Source organism: Sarcophilus harrisii, chromosome 2 (genome assembly GCF_902635505.1).
Source record: "Sarcophilus harrisii chromosome 2, mSarHar1.11, whole genome shotgun sequence".
Taxonomy (NCBI): Eukaryota; Metazoa; Chordata; class Mammalia; order Dasyuromorphia; family Dasyuridae; genus Sarcophilus; species Sarcophilus harrisii.
In genome coordinates, this window is record NC_045427.1 from 329,077,934 (window position 1) to 329,096,511 (window position 18,578).

Below are 18,578 nucleotides of genomic sequence, written 5' to 3' on the forward strand. Positions count from 1 at the left end.
GAAAAATGATGCACTAGAGATGCAGAATAAGATGTGTATGTGGTGTAACTAATGTGTAAATTTAGTTTGCATGAAGGAAAGGCTTTTACTTTTTTTTTATTTAGAGGCTAGAGTTGAGAAGGTAATGAGATAATGGTGATGGCAGTACAAAAAAAGGAAAGAAGAGAAGGTCAGTGAATCATTAAATAAAATAAAAAGAGAGCAGAAGGAAATTCGGAAGGATACAAACAAGCAGAGCAATGTTGGAACTTTGTTGTTATCCTTTTTTTTGAAGAAAATCACAAACTTGTGCTGAATAGGTCCTCTACAAATTTATGTTATATAAGATCAACTGAGTTTTCATTATGACAAGACATCCCATTTATACTTCCCTAACAAATTTGCCATCCTACTCACCACAGTGGCTTTTTACAAACCTTTATATCCCTCATCTAACTTCTCATATCTTCCTTTCCCACTCTCTACTCAACTAAAGACCTTGCCAGATTTTTCAATGAAAAAAGTGAAACTAAGAACTCTCTTTTCTCATTTCCTTTTGCCCATGTGCCATCTGCCACCATCTCTTCCTTCACTCCGGTGTCACAAGAAGAGGTAGCCCCTTTTCTTTGCCAAAGTCAACCCCTCCACTGTTGGAGTCCAGCTCCAGTAAATACAGAGAGTGTAAATGAATAATTGAGGCCAGGCAGAAGATATGCTTTGCACTCTCTATTAATTTGAGCTCCAGGATTTATATACTCTTTAAACTAGTGTCACATTAACAACAATAGCTACTTCCAGGTGACACTATATAGCTTTCAGGGTTAATGCATAGATCATACTTTGACATTTCAATTCACCTTAACTAGCAATAACAAGATATCTATTGTAACAGGGTCATCAGTAAGAGAAATTATCAATGACAAAGGCATTTGTCAAAACAGATTTGCAAATAACAAAAATTATCAATAGCAAACGTATTTGTCATATGTAAATAACATAGTTGTGATGACTTATTTCTGTCACTTTCATTCTCCATCAAGATTATTCTAAATTTATCCTGAATATGTCGTTCAAAAATTGTTTTAAGGGAGACAGTGAGCCAATGCCTCGAATTGTTCAGCCCTTATATTAGTTACAGACCCAAGAAATTTTATCTGTAATAGCAAATTCTACTAATCACAGCTTAAGGCTAGATAAATTTTTAAAAGTAACTTAGACACATAGGAGATTATTTAACTTTTTATATGTTTAAACTCATCCTAGTGCAAAGGATTTATCATTATATGAACTTATAGATTTTTAATAGATACTTTCTTATTATATATATGTATTGCTCTAACTCCTAAACAGGCTCATTTCTCAGGGCTGATGACTTTGCTTACTCTGAAGGTTTCAGGAAACCTGCCAAGCTTACAAATTAAGGGGAGCTGACAGAAGCCCCAGGGAAAAGTCTGAGCTTGTTGTTGCCCACCCCAATCCTTCTTAGTGTTTTTATGGGCTGTGTTGTTTGGTTACCTTCATACTTGAAGTCAAACTGAAGGTTTTCACCTCCTCCTTCTTGTTCCATATACAGTAATTATTAGATTTAGGTTTAACATAATGACAATAGCTCCAAATAGCATAGTTAACAATTTTAGATTATGTATATTTTCTTCCTCTCCCCAGTCAGGGAAGGAAGGAAGGAGAAAAGGAAAGAGATTCTATGCAGTATCTTCCTAGGCCTGGTAAGGACTTAATTAAGTTGAATTTTGCTTAATTTAATTTACACACATCCCAAAATTATTTATCTCAATATTGGCATTGTATGTTGGTCACATCTAAAAACTCATGTGAACTTATAAAATATAAAGCAATTTTATTCAATAAAGCAGTTAGCATTCATATAGCATTTGTTTTATGTTAAACACTTTTGCAATCATGTGACCTTCACAACAACAATCATTATTAGTTATCTTTACAAATCAGAAAACTGGGCAGAGATAAAATAATTTGTCATAAATTACATTGCTAATACATTTCTGTAACTGAAAAAGACCATGGTGAGTTTACCAAAAACAGAGGTAGAGTGGCTTTCTTACCTCACACTGCCATACTGGGGTGCTGCCAGGAGCCAGCAGTTGCTGGACAGAATTTGATGAAGGCTGGAGTAACTGGTGCCAGGATTTCCCTTTGATGGCAGTTTCAGGTGCCAGGGCTCAGGGAATGCTGGCCATGGAACCTGACCTCCACTCTATCCCCATTCCCCCAAGCTGAATTGGGGAGACGTTTGGGCAAGGTTATGTGGGGTCCCACAATTGTTGTTGCTTCCTCTACAGTATTTTAACATTCTCTTTTCTTAATCTGATCTAAGATGAGAGAAGTTATCAGAGAGATTTGAACTGTAATGATCTTGTTAGGAATTCATATACATTCAGGACTCCAGGGAGTGTAGCAGAGAAGGATACTCCAGACGATAAAAGTCAAAAAGGGGTTAGCAAAAAGTTATTTTCCTAGTTGTTTTGACTATTTTCCAAATTCCTTAATCAATTTTTCTCAAAACTTTGAGAATCTGCTGTCATTTTCTCAGTTTATAATTTTGATTACTAACTTATTTTCTGCAGCCCCAAGTTTGTCCAGAACTGGGATCCACAGGAAAAAGTTAGTTTATTTCCTTTTTTTAAAATGGGAATTAAAGATGTTAAGAAATCTTTCCAGGTAACAAAATCTAGCTCACTGAACAAATATGACACAGCCACAAACACAGACAAAAATTACATGGAAGAAATGTTCCAGGTTTGTCAAAGGTCATAAACTTAAAAAATAAAGACTGTTCAGTTATTAACATTATGCAAACATAAATCATTCTTTTAAACAGTAGAAATAATTAATATTAAAGGAATCTCATTTAACCAGCAGGATGTCCAGGGCTGGTACTTTTTTTGTGTTGTTATGAGTTAACCACATAAACAGCATATTTGCTATCTGAAAAAATATTAAGAAGTTTTTGAACATATATAGTACGGTAATAATTGCATATAACTTATTCTTCTGTGTATATCCAAACAGGGTGTTAGAAATATATTTAGTAGTAGGTGGGATATATGGAGATATATATAAGATATATATCACATATATATATATATATATATATATATATATATATGATGGAGATTGTGTGTGTATATATATATATATAAGCTAATTGTTTATTAATAGCATCTGTAAATACCATCTATTGCTTGCAGCAATAGATCCTCAGACTTCTTTTTGAATTAAGGTTAGAATATCCTTTTAAAATTTTGAATAATTTTGTCAATTTAATGTATTCCCAAATTCAAATATAGTTTAATCCAATTAGTCCAATTAGTATGTTTCAACAATTTTTGATAATCATTTAAAGTAACTAAATTATTCCTTCTAATTTCTATTTTAAAAGTGACCTAGAATCTGCAATAGATTGCATCCATAATGCCTCTTTTCCTGTACCTCCATAATCTATCTTCACTACTTTTTAAAAATTTAACTTAATTTTATACTTTTCCTATTTTTTGGTAAAGTATTATTAATAACTGTGCGGCGAGGAGTGGCATTGCAAAGAATACATATTTTTCCAAAAAATCAGAATCTGATACTCCAGGCATAACCTTAAATCCTAGCAGTGCCTGTGAACTGCATCCTAAAACGAGACCTAGCATACCAGAAGGAAGAGTACCTGAGTGGGTCTCCAGTGGGGAGAGAACATATTCCCATATTGTCAATAATGGGGTATGACAAAGAGGTGGACAAACAGCACTTCCAGGGGTAATTTGCATTAAATCTTGTACTGTCAATAAGTTGGATTTAAGGTATTGTTTGCAGGCAGCTTGAGGGGGGAATAAGGGAAAGTGAAGGTCCCTTTTAATAGTTTCTGGAAATCAACCTATCATTCTGAGAGAGATATTCAGAAGCCCAATCTTTGCCCTTCCTGAATTTTGTACTTAAAGTCAAAGGTTTATCTGATGAATCGCAGTGAAGTGCAACCTTTTGAATAATACAGTTTTTTCTTATATGAGCCAACTGTCCACAGTTATACCATCTACAAGAATTTGAAAATGTTTTAAATCATAAATTTTCCTGACTTAGTGCAGCAGCCATTATTGCTGCTTGAAAACTAGAAGTCCCAATATTTTGACACCTTTGAATCATTTCTACTAAAGATATTTTTGATTTCCCCCCAGCTAATGTTTTCTTACAATTGGCATTAGGATTTTCAAAGGCAAGTTGTTTCAATAAAATTTAAGCTGCCTCCCCATGCTGATTGAAGGCTGGATTGCCATCATTAAGCAATTGACAAAGTCAGCAAGTCTTATTAGATCCTTGCTACTTGATTGATTTTCCCTTATTCCGATTCAATATCAACTGGACAAGGATCAGTCTTATAAATTTTCATATATATATATATATATATACTCCATGTACATTTTCTTATTTGAGTATCCCAACAATCTACTGCTACACGTATCAATATTCCCATTTCACAGATGAGGTTAAATAGCTTGTCTTTCTATTGTCATACAGCTAGTTAGTGTAGTAGGAAACATTCAGACCCCAGTCTGATGCCAATTGGGTCCAGCACCATCTATTATGCCGTTATGTTCTTTGAGTACTTTATGTGGTGACTGCCACTTCATTGCACTTTTTCTGCATATTATTCATGTTTATGTTCATTTCTCTGTTCCCTTCCTTTACCCTCATAGAGTATACTTAACTCAGTGTTTTAAGCCATCAGCTGGACTTGTAAAAAGCCACGTTGCCTTGAAAGCCTCTGTTTGAGGTAGGTAGACAGATTAAAAAATGTATTTTAAACTTTCAACTAGGCTTCATCAGAAACCTGAGGTTATCTAGAGAGTATATAACTGGTAGAGTCTGGATTTTGTGTGCATTGTACAGGATGGAGCAGGATGGGCTGGAGAGGGAAAAACTGAAAGCAAGGAGAATGATGCAGTAGTCCAGAGAGGAGATGGTGAAGACCTCAACTAAGGTAGTGACTGAGTGAGCAGAAAGGATATCTTTAATATAAACAACACAATTAAATTCACTTAAGGAAATGAGAAAAATATCTTTAACTGTGAAAATGCTACTGAACTTTTGCTATGCTTGGTTGGCCCCAGTTTGTAGATGATAGGCACACAGTCTTTTTTGCTTTTCCAATCTGTTAATTAAGAGAATCTAACTGGCACCAGCTGGGCAAGGCTGGCTTTGTGGAAGATTGCAATTAGATGCTTCATTTTCTATTTTCTTTTCCCCTTTCAACTTTGAAATGATAATGAGTAGGGGTTTTTACTCTATTTAGCATAGTTTGATGTACCTAATTATGTAATCATATAGTTATACTCATCTATGTGTATACACACAGCATAGCCTTTTATGTTTTATGAATGTCAACTCCTTTTATAGTCCATAGCAGTTCTAGCCTCCTTTTTACTCTGTAATTTAATTAGACTGTATTGGATTAAAGTGTAAGGTAGAAAGGAGGAGGAAGCAACAGATAATTGCTTAAGATAACAGATAATAACAAAAGATATTTTGTGCTCTTTTATTTATGCCACCATTTTTTGCTTCCTTCCTCTCTTCACTTGCTCCCCCAAAGGCATATTTTGCCAATAATCTTCCAAAGTCAGAATAAACTAAATAAAATTGTGTTTCATTATATTGTACTTTTCTGTTAATTTAAAACTCTAATTACAGATTTCCTAAAAATGCTTTTAACATTTTTCCCTTTACCCCAGGTTCTAGGAAAGCAGTGAAATTGGGATTCAATGTGCATGCACAATAGTAGCCATTATTTTTCTGATGTTTACCTCCTGCAGTGAGCTTCTTTAACCCCAGCTGCTGGAACTGGGACCTGGTAGCAGCTGCATTCTAGGATTCAAACCTCTGAGGGATAGGGCCATCTGCTTCCTTGTATGAGAAGAAACTTGAAAAAGAATATCAAAGAAGGTTACAGAAATTTATTTTCTTCCCTTTTTTTTTTTTTCCTATTCTTTTCAGCCTGGTTTACCTGAGTGGCTTAAAACTTGGTGAAAAAGAGACGGAACTTGATAGTTTCTCCTCAGCACTCCTTCCCTCCCCAAATCAGAAACACAATAAAAGCATCTCCTGTATATTCCATCTCTGATGAAAAGAATTTTAGGGAGTACTTGTGGCTTTGTTGGTATTGTTAGCTTCCATAAAACTGATATCAACACAACTGGATTTTGTTTTTAAATGCTTCTTTCTAGTGAAGGCTATTTGAACTTATATCTTTTATTCTTTACTAAAGTTAGGATGCTGAGCAAGCCCTCTGCAGTATAGGGACAGTATTCTTTCCCTGCTTCCATGCTATATTATGTGTCTGGGCTTCTGTGGAATAGCAACAGATTTTTGCTATGTAAGAGGATATAAACAAACAAACAAAAAATAACGGCTAGATTCAGGGCTTGTGTTTGAGAATAACTGAAGGCCTGAATAAAAGGAAGTCATTTTGGCCTCTGCAGAACAAATGAAAACATTAAACGGGACTTTATCCTATATTCCCTTCTATCTGCTGATGTCTTAGTAGTCTTAAACTTTGATAGTCTCTGTTTTGATGTTGATATATATATGCATACACATATAATTGGGGGGGGCTGGCCACATACTAGTTAGTGAATAAAAATTATATATGTAGTCTATGAATTCAAAGGGCAGACAAGATACAGATAACGGTAAGAGGAATTTACGGTCTCTTAGATTATGCCATAAATTTAGGAGGGTTTTTTGAAGTTTCAAGTAACTTAAGCAAGGTTTCCTTAGAAAAAAGAAGGCTCAGAAAGGGTTCAGGACAGAGATATCAAATATGAAACCCTCTACTCTCTTGCCTAAACCAGATTAAAGTAACAAAATAAATAAAAATTCAGTTATGGTTTTCTAAGTCAGTATTTGATACACAGGGATTTTATATGTTTAGTGGCTTCTGTTTCTTTTTGATTTCACACCACTAGTTTAGAGGAAGAAAGATGAAAGTTTGTGTCACAAAATGGTTAAAAACATATTTGGTGTATTGTACTGTTCTTTCAAAAATAGAGTAATTGGGACAGATTTCAAAAGATGAAAGAAAGAAAAAACTATACTTAAACACATTTGGGAACAAATTATAATGGTATACAGTGATTGATGTGACTGATATAGGCACCAGATGATGGTGTGCACCAAATATTGGGGTTCAATCATGTGAATAATTCACAGTTGGCCATTCTCCTTTTCCAAGCTATTGACTCTCTCATGCATACCTTTCATTTCTTTCCTCATTTTTTCTTCTCCCTCTCTTATTTGCCTTTTAAAGTCTTTTATGAGCACTTCTATGAAGCCTCTTTGGGCTTGAGCCCAATTCATATTATTCTTTGAGATTTCTTCTGTGCACATTCTGTTCTCATCTGAATTTGTGTTTTGATCTGCCCTATCTATCATCATTGTAGCTTTCTATGGTCAACATTCTTTTCTGGGTTTTGCTCATTTTCTTTCCTTTTCTTTTGTTATTTCCTCTTTTTTTTACTTTTATGATCAAATTCTGCTCCTGGGGTAAAGTAGGCCCTGTCTCAGGCTTCCTGGGCAGCTCTGAGCCTTGGCTTTGAGCACAGGGGTCCCTCGTGTTTGCAGAAAGTGGCTTTGCCTGCTCTTTTCAGGAAATAGTCTGGTTTCCCAGAGTTTGCTTTCTGGAAAATGCCCCACTGATTTGCTCCTCTATTGAGCTAGAACTGATGGTCTTAGTTGCTGATTTGCTGTGATTAAGACCCTCTCACCAGCTTTCCCAAAATGTATCTTAGCTGGCCTGAACACCCTTTTCATCCCAATAAGACAGACTGGAAAAACTACAAGAAAGATCAGTCTTGAGCTGGAAAGTGGTTTCATTCCATCAGACTGTTCAGAGGCTTGGTTTCATGTGGTTTTTGAGGGAAACTGGGAGAGCTCAAGTAGCTTCATTCTTCCATCTTGGTTTCACCCCCGGAAGCAGATTTACAATGGCTATTCTCTTTGGCAAAAGGCAGATTTATTTAGGGAAGAAGTTACAGAAAAAATGATGCAATACAATAGATACCAAAAATGGTAAATATGAAATAGAGTAGGAGAGTATAGAAAGGGATTTTAATAATTAATGATGAAAAAGGCAAGTTCTATAGTGGGACTTGCCATTTACCAGGAGAAAGGAAATATACCCCACAAGGTTGGGGAATGCTCTTAGCTGGCAGGCTAAATCCTAAAAGAGTCTTAGCCCCTCATAAAAGTTAATTAGCTATAAGAAGGAAAAGTAGGATCAGAAGAGATACCACAAGACATGTCGAAGACCATATGGCATGAGAGAGAGAAGTAAAGGAAAAGATACCATGAGGTGTCATGGCAGACTGACTCAAAAGAAGGCAGTGAATATAGCATAACCATAAGTAGATTTTATAGTCTACTATAATCTCAGGGATATGACTGGGATTTCTGACAGGACATGGCAAGATGAAGCTGCCCAAGATCCCTACAGAGGTTGGGTTTCAGGGGTTTGACATAGCTTAGATTTCAGACTGGACAACTTTTCCAGAAGATAGAACCATGGAGATAAACTAATCAGTGCCTTCTTCCTGCCTGCCTCGGGGATCAGTTCTTCAGTTTCTCTCTGCCCAACACAACCACCATCAGAACATCATCAATGATTATTTTATATTTTCAGAATAGACTTATTTTGATAGCTTTCAGTATCCTGGGCAATTTACAGAAGAGTGACTTTTTGATTTGTGTTCGTCCTCATAGCTACTAAAGTGATTCTCCTTAAGCATAGCTCTAACCATATCACTTCCCTATGCCATAAATTACAGTGGCTCTCTATTGCCTCTAGGTTAAAGTACTAACTCTTCTGTTTAGCCTTTAAAGCCTTCACAATCTGATCCCAACCTCTCTTTCCTTCTTCTTGTGTATTGAAGTTCATTTGTTTTTCATCTGTGTCTAACTCTTTGTGGCCTCATTTGGGTTTTCTTGGCAAAAATACTAGAGTAGTTTGCCATTTCTTTTCTCCAGTTCACTTTACATATGAGGAAATAAGGCAATCTAGTAAATGTATGAGGTAGTATTTCAACTCACAAAGATGAGTTTTCCTGACTCTAGACTCAGTGTTCCATCCATTATGTCACTTAGCTAAATTTTATCTCTCCCTCATGTGCACAATGATCCAGACCAGCTGGCCTCTTCTCTCTGTTTCTCGCTCAAGATATTAGTTAGTGTCTTTGAACTAGCTAACTTCCATGTCTAAAAGGCACTTCTTTTCTCCATCATAAACTTCTTCAAAATGAAGCTCAAGCACCCATCTTTTTCATGAAGCTGTTCCTAATCCTTTAACTGACAGAGGAGGAATCCTCCTTCTGTAACGATAAATATGATAATATTTGGGGAACTACTTTGTTTTTGTTTTCACTTATTCATTTTATTTATTCTGTACTTATATATGTACTTGTCTCCCTATTAGAATGTAAGATTTTTGAGAGCAGAGATAGTTTTAGTCTTTATATTTGTTTTCCCAACATGTTTATCAATTGTATCACTTCCTTTGGTCATTAATGAAAGAAATGCTGGTGCCCTGTACATCAAATTCCTCTTGTACCTAATTTTACTAGCAACTCTTGTGTCTGTGGCACCAAGTCTACGCAAGGTACTGTTTAGGTACTAGGGATAGAGACAAAACAGGACCAGTACTGCTCTTAAGGAATTTACATTTTCACAGGAGGGGATACAGCAGAAACACAGCTAAGCACATGTGTTTGAGCACTGAACACTGACAACTAAGGGATTTAGGAGGATTTTGCAGAAGAGATGATACTTGAGCTAGAGAGTTGTATAGCATAGCAAATTGAAGAAGAAATTCTGTTATGAAAAATCTGCCAAGAAAAAGTCCTGGTCACAGTCCAAAAATATTTGCATTGGTGATTTCTTATCCCATCTACTTCCACTGGCCATAGAACAGCAAATGCAAAGCTAAAAGGCAACATTGTTGTTTTTCAAGATAAACCATGTATCTAGTTCTTAGTTAATATTAATCCCAAGAAGAGACAAGATTTCCAACCTTCTGTCAACTGTATCAACCAGCAAATAATGGCTTTCACAAAGCCGCTGGATATAGGGGGTTATCCAAGTTGCTGCAGGATGAGAGGTTATGTGTTGAGAGCATTGCTTACAATTAGAAATTGGAGGATAGATGAGACTTTGCCTTCCTTCTGCCTTTCTCCCACCTCCACCCCCACCTCCACCCCCACCACAACAATGACAGAGGGGTGGGGAAAGCTATCCCCAGATGGCATTCTGTTCCCTTAAGGCTTTTTGAGTCAGCCAGTGTGAAAATATCAGAAGCTGAAAGGGTGACAGGCCATATGGGCAACCAGCAACCAGCAAAAGCAAGAATATTCTACTATTAGGAAGGAGCAAAGAGACTGACTTCTTACAAATTTGAGGGGAATGGAAAGCAAGAGGCTGTAATAAATTATTCTTTTTCCAATCTCATCTCCACCACCACTTCCCTTTACCAAAGCATCCCCTTTCACTTCCTCTTTCTAATTTTTTCCCAGTAACAGAGTTATTTCAGGAGGGAAGATTTTTAGCTTATGTGCTCTTTGGATAGATTTTTAGATTTTACTGTAGATAATATGAGTCACTCTGACTGAGGAGGGAGATTATTGTTCTGTATAAGAATGGGCCCATTATGTGTCCCTATGTTATTGAAAATAGAGCAGAGCAAATTGAATATATTGAATGGAACACTCTGTAGTTCTTACATGGGAGTTTCTTAAAACCTAGAATTCTTAGAGTTTAAGTATTATTTTGCCTGAAAATTATGTCTTCCAACAAGAGGCAAACTTGCATACTAGTCAGAAATGTTGAACTTTGAATCAAGAAGATCTAGCTTCAGATGCTGTCTCTCACACTGGCTGGCTTTATGACCTTAACCAAGTCATTTAACTTTTAGATAGCTCAAGCAGCTGCCTTCCTAGAAATTATCTAGTCATGGCTTTTTGGACATTGATGAAGGGAGTTCCCACACCTTGATTTTTCCACGTTGACAGAATCGTTCACATATTCAAGTCATAATGTCATAAATTATATATTAAGCATATATATTACATATATCAATATAATAAATTATTGACTTTCTGATGTACAATAATTTATTATGCAAAATAATTTATCATTGGCTAGAACACATTTTGATATTCAGATTTAAATCTTCACAAATCAGAGAATCGGCATTGTTTTGTCAGTGAACCAGTTTTAATTTAGCCAGTTTGCTTCTTTTTAGTGGTTTTGGTGCTTGTGAAATCTAAATTCTTTGTTTTCATTGGGAATATGTTTAGTCTACTGATAGGAATTTTTTTAAACTTGTATTTTTACCTTAAAGTTCTTCCAGGCTATTTTAACAGCTATAAAAAGAGAAAACAGGGCACAGAAGAGACACAGAATATTTGTATCTATGCACAGTATTTGATTGTCCTGCCTATGTGACTATATATTTCCCCTTGTGACAAGACTTTTTATATTAGGAAGGTTTCATGGGATGAGGGTGTGAAAGAGATGAAATATTTAAGACTAAATCTCCTTGACATGATAGTTCTTTTCTCCTAAAAGGGATGCATAATCACTTTAAAAAGAATGACTGTTAACAATATAGGATCTAAACCTGAAAAGGAATTTAAGATGATATGCAATTCATTTAGTTCCCAGATCAAGAAATTGAGGCCTAAGAAGATTTAAATGCACATGGCCATACAGTTTAGATCTTCCTACAGTCACAATTCACATTTACTTGGGCTTTATCTAGTGACTTTTCTTATAGTTCTTTTAAGTAGAAGATGGAGGTATAAGAATGAAGTTGGCAGAAGAGGAAGAGCTCTGATTTATCCATCCCACAAAGGAGTTCTGAAACCAGAAAGCCAGTGTCTAATCAATAAAAGATTAAAGGGGAATTTAAGTGTTCAAATAGCACTATAAGGCCTCAGAGTAGTTTCTCCTTCCCCTTTGTCCATCCTGTGCACTGATACCATACCCCAGCTGAAGGAATTGACAGGCTGATTCTCCTCCCTGCCCCCATCATCTGGGAAGTTTTCGTGAGAAAATAGAAATCTAAGACTGGACAATGAGCTTCCTGTCAGACTGCTGGGAAGATTTATTTCATATGAGAAAGAGGTTACAAATGGCATGAGAAATTTTTTTCTTCTTCTCTTATATTCAGTTATATTTCAGATTTAGCTGCTTTTTTTCTACCTAAGGTGGAATATTAGGCAGGATTCTCCTATTTAGTGGATCTGAATTATATAAACTCTTAAAGTGTCTAACTCTAAGATTCTATAAGATTCTCTGATATTTGCTTGGCCAGCAAAAAGAAGAGGAGGGGGGGGGGGGGAAGGGGAGGGAAGGCTTGTAAACAAAAAAAGAGTTACTCCTTAACAAAATAAAATTTAAACACAGACATGTAAATGCATGAAGAGCCCTATATGCCTCCCTCTCTTCTCTAACCTAAAGCCAGTCTTCAGGGATTTACAGAAATGAGGATAATTGTATTGGCATAAATGTTTCTTTATCATATATCATTTCTCTCAGAAAAAAATAAAGGTGAGACAACACACTTTAAGAGATAGTACTGAAATGAATAGGAACACCACCTACCTAATCATATGCAACTTTGATTTATAGGATTCTAGACCCATTAGGGATTTTATAGATCATTCATCCAAGCTCCCTCATTTTATAGATAAGCGAACGGCAGCTCAGATCAAATATCCAGTCTAAGATCACACAGCCATCTAGTGGCAGGATTGGAGGCAGAATCAGAACTTACAGCACAGACTTTTTCCTTGTTGTAATGCGGAAAAAGAGAGAACACAAACACATGGATGTACCATTTTTGTGTCCTAAAGGACATTTCTGAAGTTAAGACCCAATGTCAGAAACATGCCTTTTTTCCTCCCCACCATTTGATACAGACTCCATAATCTGACTGACAACCACTCCTCTTCACATTCTCTTTGAGAATTGCTGCCCTTTGTAGTATCTGATTTTTACTTTTGTCATGGTAAAAACACATTAAAGAGAACACATAGTTACAAGGACAAGAGTTTTTAAAAGTTCTCCCCCTTCTTCTGAGCTAAACAGAATGAATCTACTCCCAACGTCCCTTTCACTTATTCCATAGTCATACCTTTGGGAAGGAAACTGTGGCAAAGTTCCGCATTTCAAATAAAATATGTGGCAGAACTTTTATGCCATAAGAGAAATAATTTTTTCCCCTTTTGATCACTCTCTATAACTGTCCTTGAAAACAGAAGAAAGTGACCTGTTTTCTCCAAAGTTAGCTTTATATAGATGGCAAAACATCTTGTTCTGTGGGTATGTAGAGCAACTTCTCTTTTCCTATACCTACCTTTGCAGAACTGACTAGGTTGGGATAAACTCAAATACCAAGGCTTGTTCAATTTATATAGTAATGGAGGCTAGATCTAAAACGGAGTCACTTGTTATAAAAGTGAGAAAATACAGGACCCTTTTTTCTCCACATTCTCCAACTCTTGTGCTTGTAAACACAATAAAAATGTAAACTGGAGAAAAAGAAATCTTTGCCTGGTTTTAAAGATGACAGCAAAAAGAAACAGAAATAATTGAAGCTACATAGTTAACATGGACATAAATTTTTCCAAGGAAGGTTCTAACTTTAAACTGGATCTCTTAAGTTTCTTAAACCAGATTCTGAACTAGTTTCTAAAACCTTATGAATTCCATATGTAGTATCCATTCAGGCCCTTTTCTTTATATTTTTCTGTTACTGTCTTCTCTTTAATTCTGGTAGCTCCTTTAAAGTCGAGAGAATAGATTAAATTACCAGAGAGTTTAAAAACTTAAAAATTTATCCTTGAAAACTCCTCATTTACAAAGCTGAATCCCAACTTAATTTAAATAGTCCCATCTTACATAATTTAATAGGAAAAATTGAAAATAAATACATTTGCTAGCTTCCACATATTCAAACAAATAAAACTCCATATTCAAAATTCTAGGCTTTTTTTTTCCTTTAGAAGCCTCTGTGGTAGTCAAAGAAAGATTACTCTTCCCTTTTCTCTCCCCCTTTTCCACATAAGAGTCAGTTTTATATTTAAGGCAAATATAAATAAATACTGATCATAGGGTTTAATTATGTCCACGGGTTTAAAAAATAGTTATGCACACTTTGGAGCACCAGTTAATCTTTACTTTTAATTTCTCTTAAATAGCATTTACAAAGCCTAAAAAAATAATTCTTTTATGGGCAACGCTTAATTTTATTCCATCACAATATAAGGGGAAAGGGGAGTGATTTATTTAGGGTTTCTCTTTTTCCCAGCTCACATGGGCCAATCATGTTGATATTTTAAAAAAAAATCTCTCCTAAAGTAGATGTCAGGTACCTATAAAACAAATTGAAGAGGCACAGAAAAAGAATGGATTAGTCAATAAACACTGAGTCTTATGAATGCTCTTTAAACTTTAAAGAAATATATATATATATATATATATATATATATATATATATTCCTAAAAATAGAAAATGCAAAGAATTCATTTAAACTCTTTCACAGTGGTTAAGTGAAGGTAATTAAATATACTCTCCTTTATTAGACCAAAGCAAAACAGAACTTAACACACCCTCAGAGCAGAGTTTCCACATTTAATAAAAAATTAGCTGATTCAATGAGAAACAGAATAACAGGAATAAAAGCTCTTACTGATTTGGGGTGGGGGGAAGCCTGAGAAACCCATTTCCTTGGTCAAATATGCTTCTTCTCTTCTTTGAACTCCCAGCCAGTGTACCAAATAAAAATGGGAGAGAGGATGGAAAGAATGAAGGGAGAGATGAAGGAAGAAAGCAAAGGAGAAAGGGAAAGAGAAAGAAAGAATACAGGGCTCAACCAGATAATTTAGAATAATAAATTAAAAAAGCTAGAAAAAGTTTATTCAGAGACATGTTGCTGTAGAAAGGACACCAAATAATAGCTAAGCATTAGTACCGTGCTTTAAGGTTTGCAAAGCTTTATTTTATTCTCCTAATCACCTAGGAAGTATGTGCTGCTATTATCATTTTAAAGAGGAGGAAATTTAGATACAGGGAAGTAAGTGATTTGCCCAGTGTCACATAACTAGTAAGTATCTTAGACAGAATTCAAATTTGGCTCTTCCTTGACTCTAAGTCCAGCACTTTATGCACTGTGCTATATCTGCTTGCCTAAGAGTAGTCTTCATGGACAGGTAGCAGGTACAGGACAGATTCCATAGAAGACTGCCAGTATTAGCAGACTTTTTATACCTTGAGGGAAACTATTGTTTTGAAAGCTGTTCATCAGTGTTCTTGCAGACAAGTCAAAGTAACCTGTTTTCTTTGTTTAGCTTTCTAAGTGGGGCAAAGTAACTTGTTTCTTCTGTAATTGTCCACAACATATTGTACTTCATGCTTAGCCTTACTGAGCAAAATAAGATAAACTGAAACATTGAAACTTGCACTGTCTTCACTGTAATGGAGGTTTCTGAAATGAAATATTTATGTCAAGGGCTAAAAAACATAGGGCCCCTCTCTTGGCTCTACACTTTTATTCATAAAGCTTATTAGCTTTACAGGTCTGTAATTCTGGTAGGGGATAAGATGCTTTATAAAGTTGGTGGTTCCCTGTGTGACTTAGGGTCTATTTGTACCTACTCCTTCTAGCCTACCCTCTGGATCATTCTTCTTCATCCTTTAAAAAATTTTTTTATTTCACTTCTAAAAACATCTCTTGTCTTTCACATTCCCTTTCTCTCTATATGTATACATAGTTGGCTTAAGATGCTGGATTTTGACACTGAGACAGAATTTGAAGTTCAGCATGTAAACAATGTTCTTCTGTTTATTTAAATAATAAATATACTAGTCAGATTTCAAATTCTGCTTATATAGTATCCGAAGAACAGCCAAGGTAGTTTGTCAATTTCATGACCTTTCAATCTCTAAAACTTACTAGTTGATCTCTGTGCAGAGGCATCAGAACTGAAAAACTTCCAGAGAAAGCCCTGGGATGGGGGAGAGGAGATGAGGAGATCAGAAGCTCACACTCAAGACCTTGGAAGTGATCTGGAAAACCACTGGTCAGCACAAATAAGCACATCTCAAGAACAGGACAATTGAGGCACAGGCACTAAAAAGCTTCTTCTTAGTATTCTGTCCTGAGCTGCCCACACACAAGGGGTTTTTGTGAATCATGAACCCTTTTGGAGTCTCATAAACCCTGTTATTCCTTTTTTTTTTAGAAATGATCTCTTTTGGTTTTTTGTTTTGTTTTGTTTTAATTTTTAAAGCTTTTTATTTTCAAAACATATGCATGAATAATTTGACAATATTGACTCTTGCATAGCTTTGTGTTTCAGATTTTCTCCTTCTTCCCCCTACCTCCTTCCCTAGATGGCAATCAATCTAATATATCTTTAACATGTTAAAATATAAATCCAATATGCATGAACATATTTATATAATTCTCTTGCTGCAAAAGAAAAATCAAATAAAAAAATGAGTAAGAAAACAAAATGCAAGAGAACAACAACAAAAAGAATGAGAATATTATGTTGTGATTCACATTCATTTTCCACAGCCCCCTCTCTGGATGTAGATGGCTCTCTTCATCACAAGATCATTGCAACTGGCATCAGTAATCTCGTTGGGAAAAGTCACCCTCGTCAGAATTAATCATTGTGTAATACTGATATTGCCATGTACAATGATCTTCTGGTTCTGCTCATTTCTCTTAACATCAGTTCATGTAAGTCTCTCCAGGTCTCTCTGAAATCATCCTTCTGGGATCAGATAAAGGCCTCATTTCTAAAATATATAGAGAATTGACTCAAATTTATAATAGTTCAAGTCATTCTCCAATTGATAAATGGTCAATTTTCAGATGAAGAAACTGAAATTATTTGTAGCCACGTGAAAAGGTGCTCCAAATCACTGTTGATCAGAGAAATGCAAACACCTATCAGATTGGCTAAGATGCCAGGAAAAGATAATGAGGAATGTTGGAGGAGATGTGGGAAAACTGGGACACTGATACATTATTGGTGAAACAGTGAACGGATCCAACCATTCTGGAAAACAGTTTGGAACTATGCTCAAAAAGTTATCAAACTGTATATCCCCTTTGATCCAGCAGTATCATTACTGAGCTTATATTCCAAAGAGATCCTAAAGGAGGGAAAAGAACCCATATGTGCAAAAATGGCACATTTGTTTGTGCAGCTCTCTTTGCAGTGGCAAGAAACTAAAAACTGAGTGGATGCCCATCAGTTGGAGAATGGTTGAATAAATTATGGTATATGAATGCTATGGGATACTATTGTTCTGTAAGAAATGACCAGCAGGATGTTTTTAGAGAAGCCTGGAGAGACCTACATGAACTGATGATAAGTGAAATGAGCAGAACCAGGAGATCATTATACATGTCAACAATAAGACTATACAACGATCAATTCTGATGGAAGTGGCTCTCTTCAATATTGAGATGATTCAAACCAGTTCCACTTGTGCAGTGATGAAGAGAGCCATCTATACCCAGAGAGAAAACCGTGGGAACACAACATAGCATTCTCACTTTCTCTGATGTTATTTGCTTGCATTGTGCTTTCTTTTTCTTCCTTCTTGATCTGATTTTTCTTGCACAACAAGATATTTGTATAAATATGTATACATATATTGGATCTAATGTATTTCAACATATTTAACATGTATTGGACTAGGGGAGGGGGTGGGGGGAAAGAGGGAAAAATTTGCAACAAAAGATTATGCAAGAGTCAATGTTGGAAAAATTACCCATGCATATGCTTTGTAAATAAAAAACTTCATAGTTACATTTTTAAAAAAACCAAACAAATAAATAATAAAAAATTTTGAGTAGTAGGAAAAAAATCATCTTTCTGATTATTTTTTATAGAACAATAATATTCCATAACATTCATATACCATAACTTATTCAGCTATTCTCCAACTGATGGATCACTCTGTTTCCAGAGAAATATCTTTTTGAATGATTAAAATATAATACATAGAATTTTAAAGGAAACCAATTACATCAAAATAGAATGATCACACAATTCATCTGGAAGAACGAAAGGTCAAGAATATAAAGGGATTTAATGGGGGGACAAGGGGGAAGGTACAAAGGAAGGTGACCCAACCACACCAGACCTAAAACTGTATTAAAAATCATTTGGAACTGGCTAAGAAATAGGGTAGAATAGGTTAGGTACACAAGACACAAGTCAAAGACTATAGTAATATGTTGTCTGATAAACTCCAGCTTTTGGGGTAAGAAGTCACTATCTGACAAAAATTGCTGACACAACTGAAAAATAGTATAGCAGAAACTAAGCATAGACCAACATATCACACTATATACCAAGATAAAACTCAAAATGGGTTCATGATATAGATATAAAGGATAATACTAGAAGCAAAACCTCTTAGATCTTTGCAGAATTTTTGACCAAACAAGAAAGAGAACATTAGGAAATCAAAATGGATAATTTTGATTACATTAAATTAAAAGGTTTTT

General features: G+C 35.4%; 1 protein-coding gene across 3 annotated transcripts in view; it reads left to right on the plus strand.

The window, feature by feature from the left end:
• The window catches only part of SUSD6 (sushi domain containing 6), a 107,095-nt gene that overhangs the window by 73,437 nt on the left and 15,080 nt on the right, over nucleotides 1-18,578 (plus strand). Inside the window, exon 1 of one of the 3 annotated variants that reach the window (XM_031952812.1) lies at nucleotides 3,204-5,937. The exons of the other annotated variants lie outside the window; for them this stretch is intronic. Coding sequence (XP_031808672.1) covers nucleotides 5,904-5,937 — 34 coding nt within the window. The 5' untranslated portion in view covers nucleotides 3,204-5,903. Of the gene's footprint in view, nucleotides 1-3,203; nucleotides 5,938-18,578 lie in introns of those variants that run through there. 3 annotated transcript variants of the gene reach the window in all.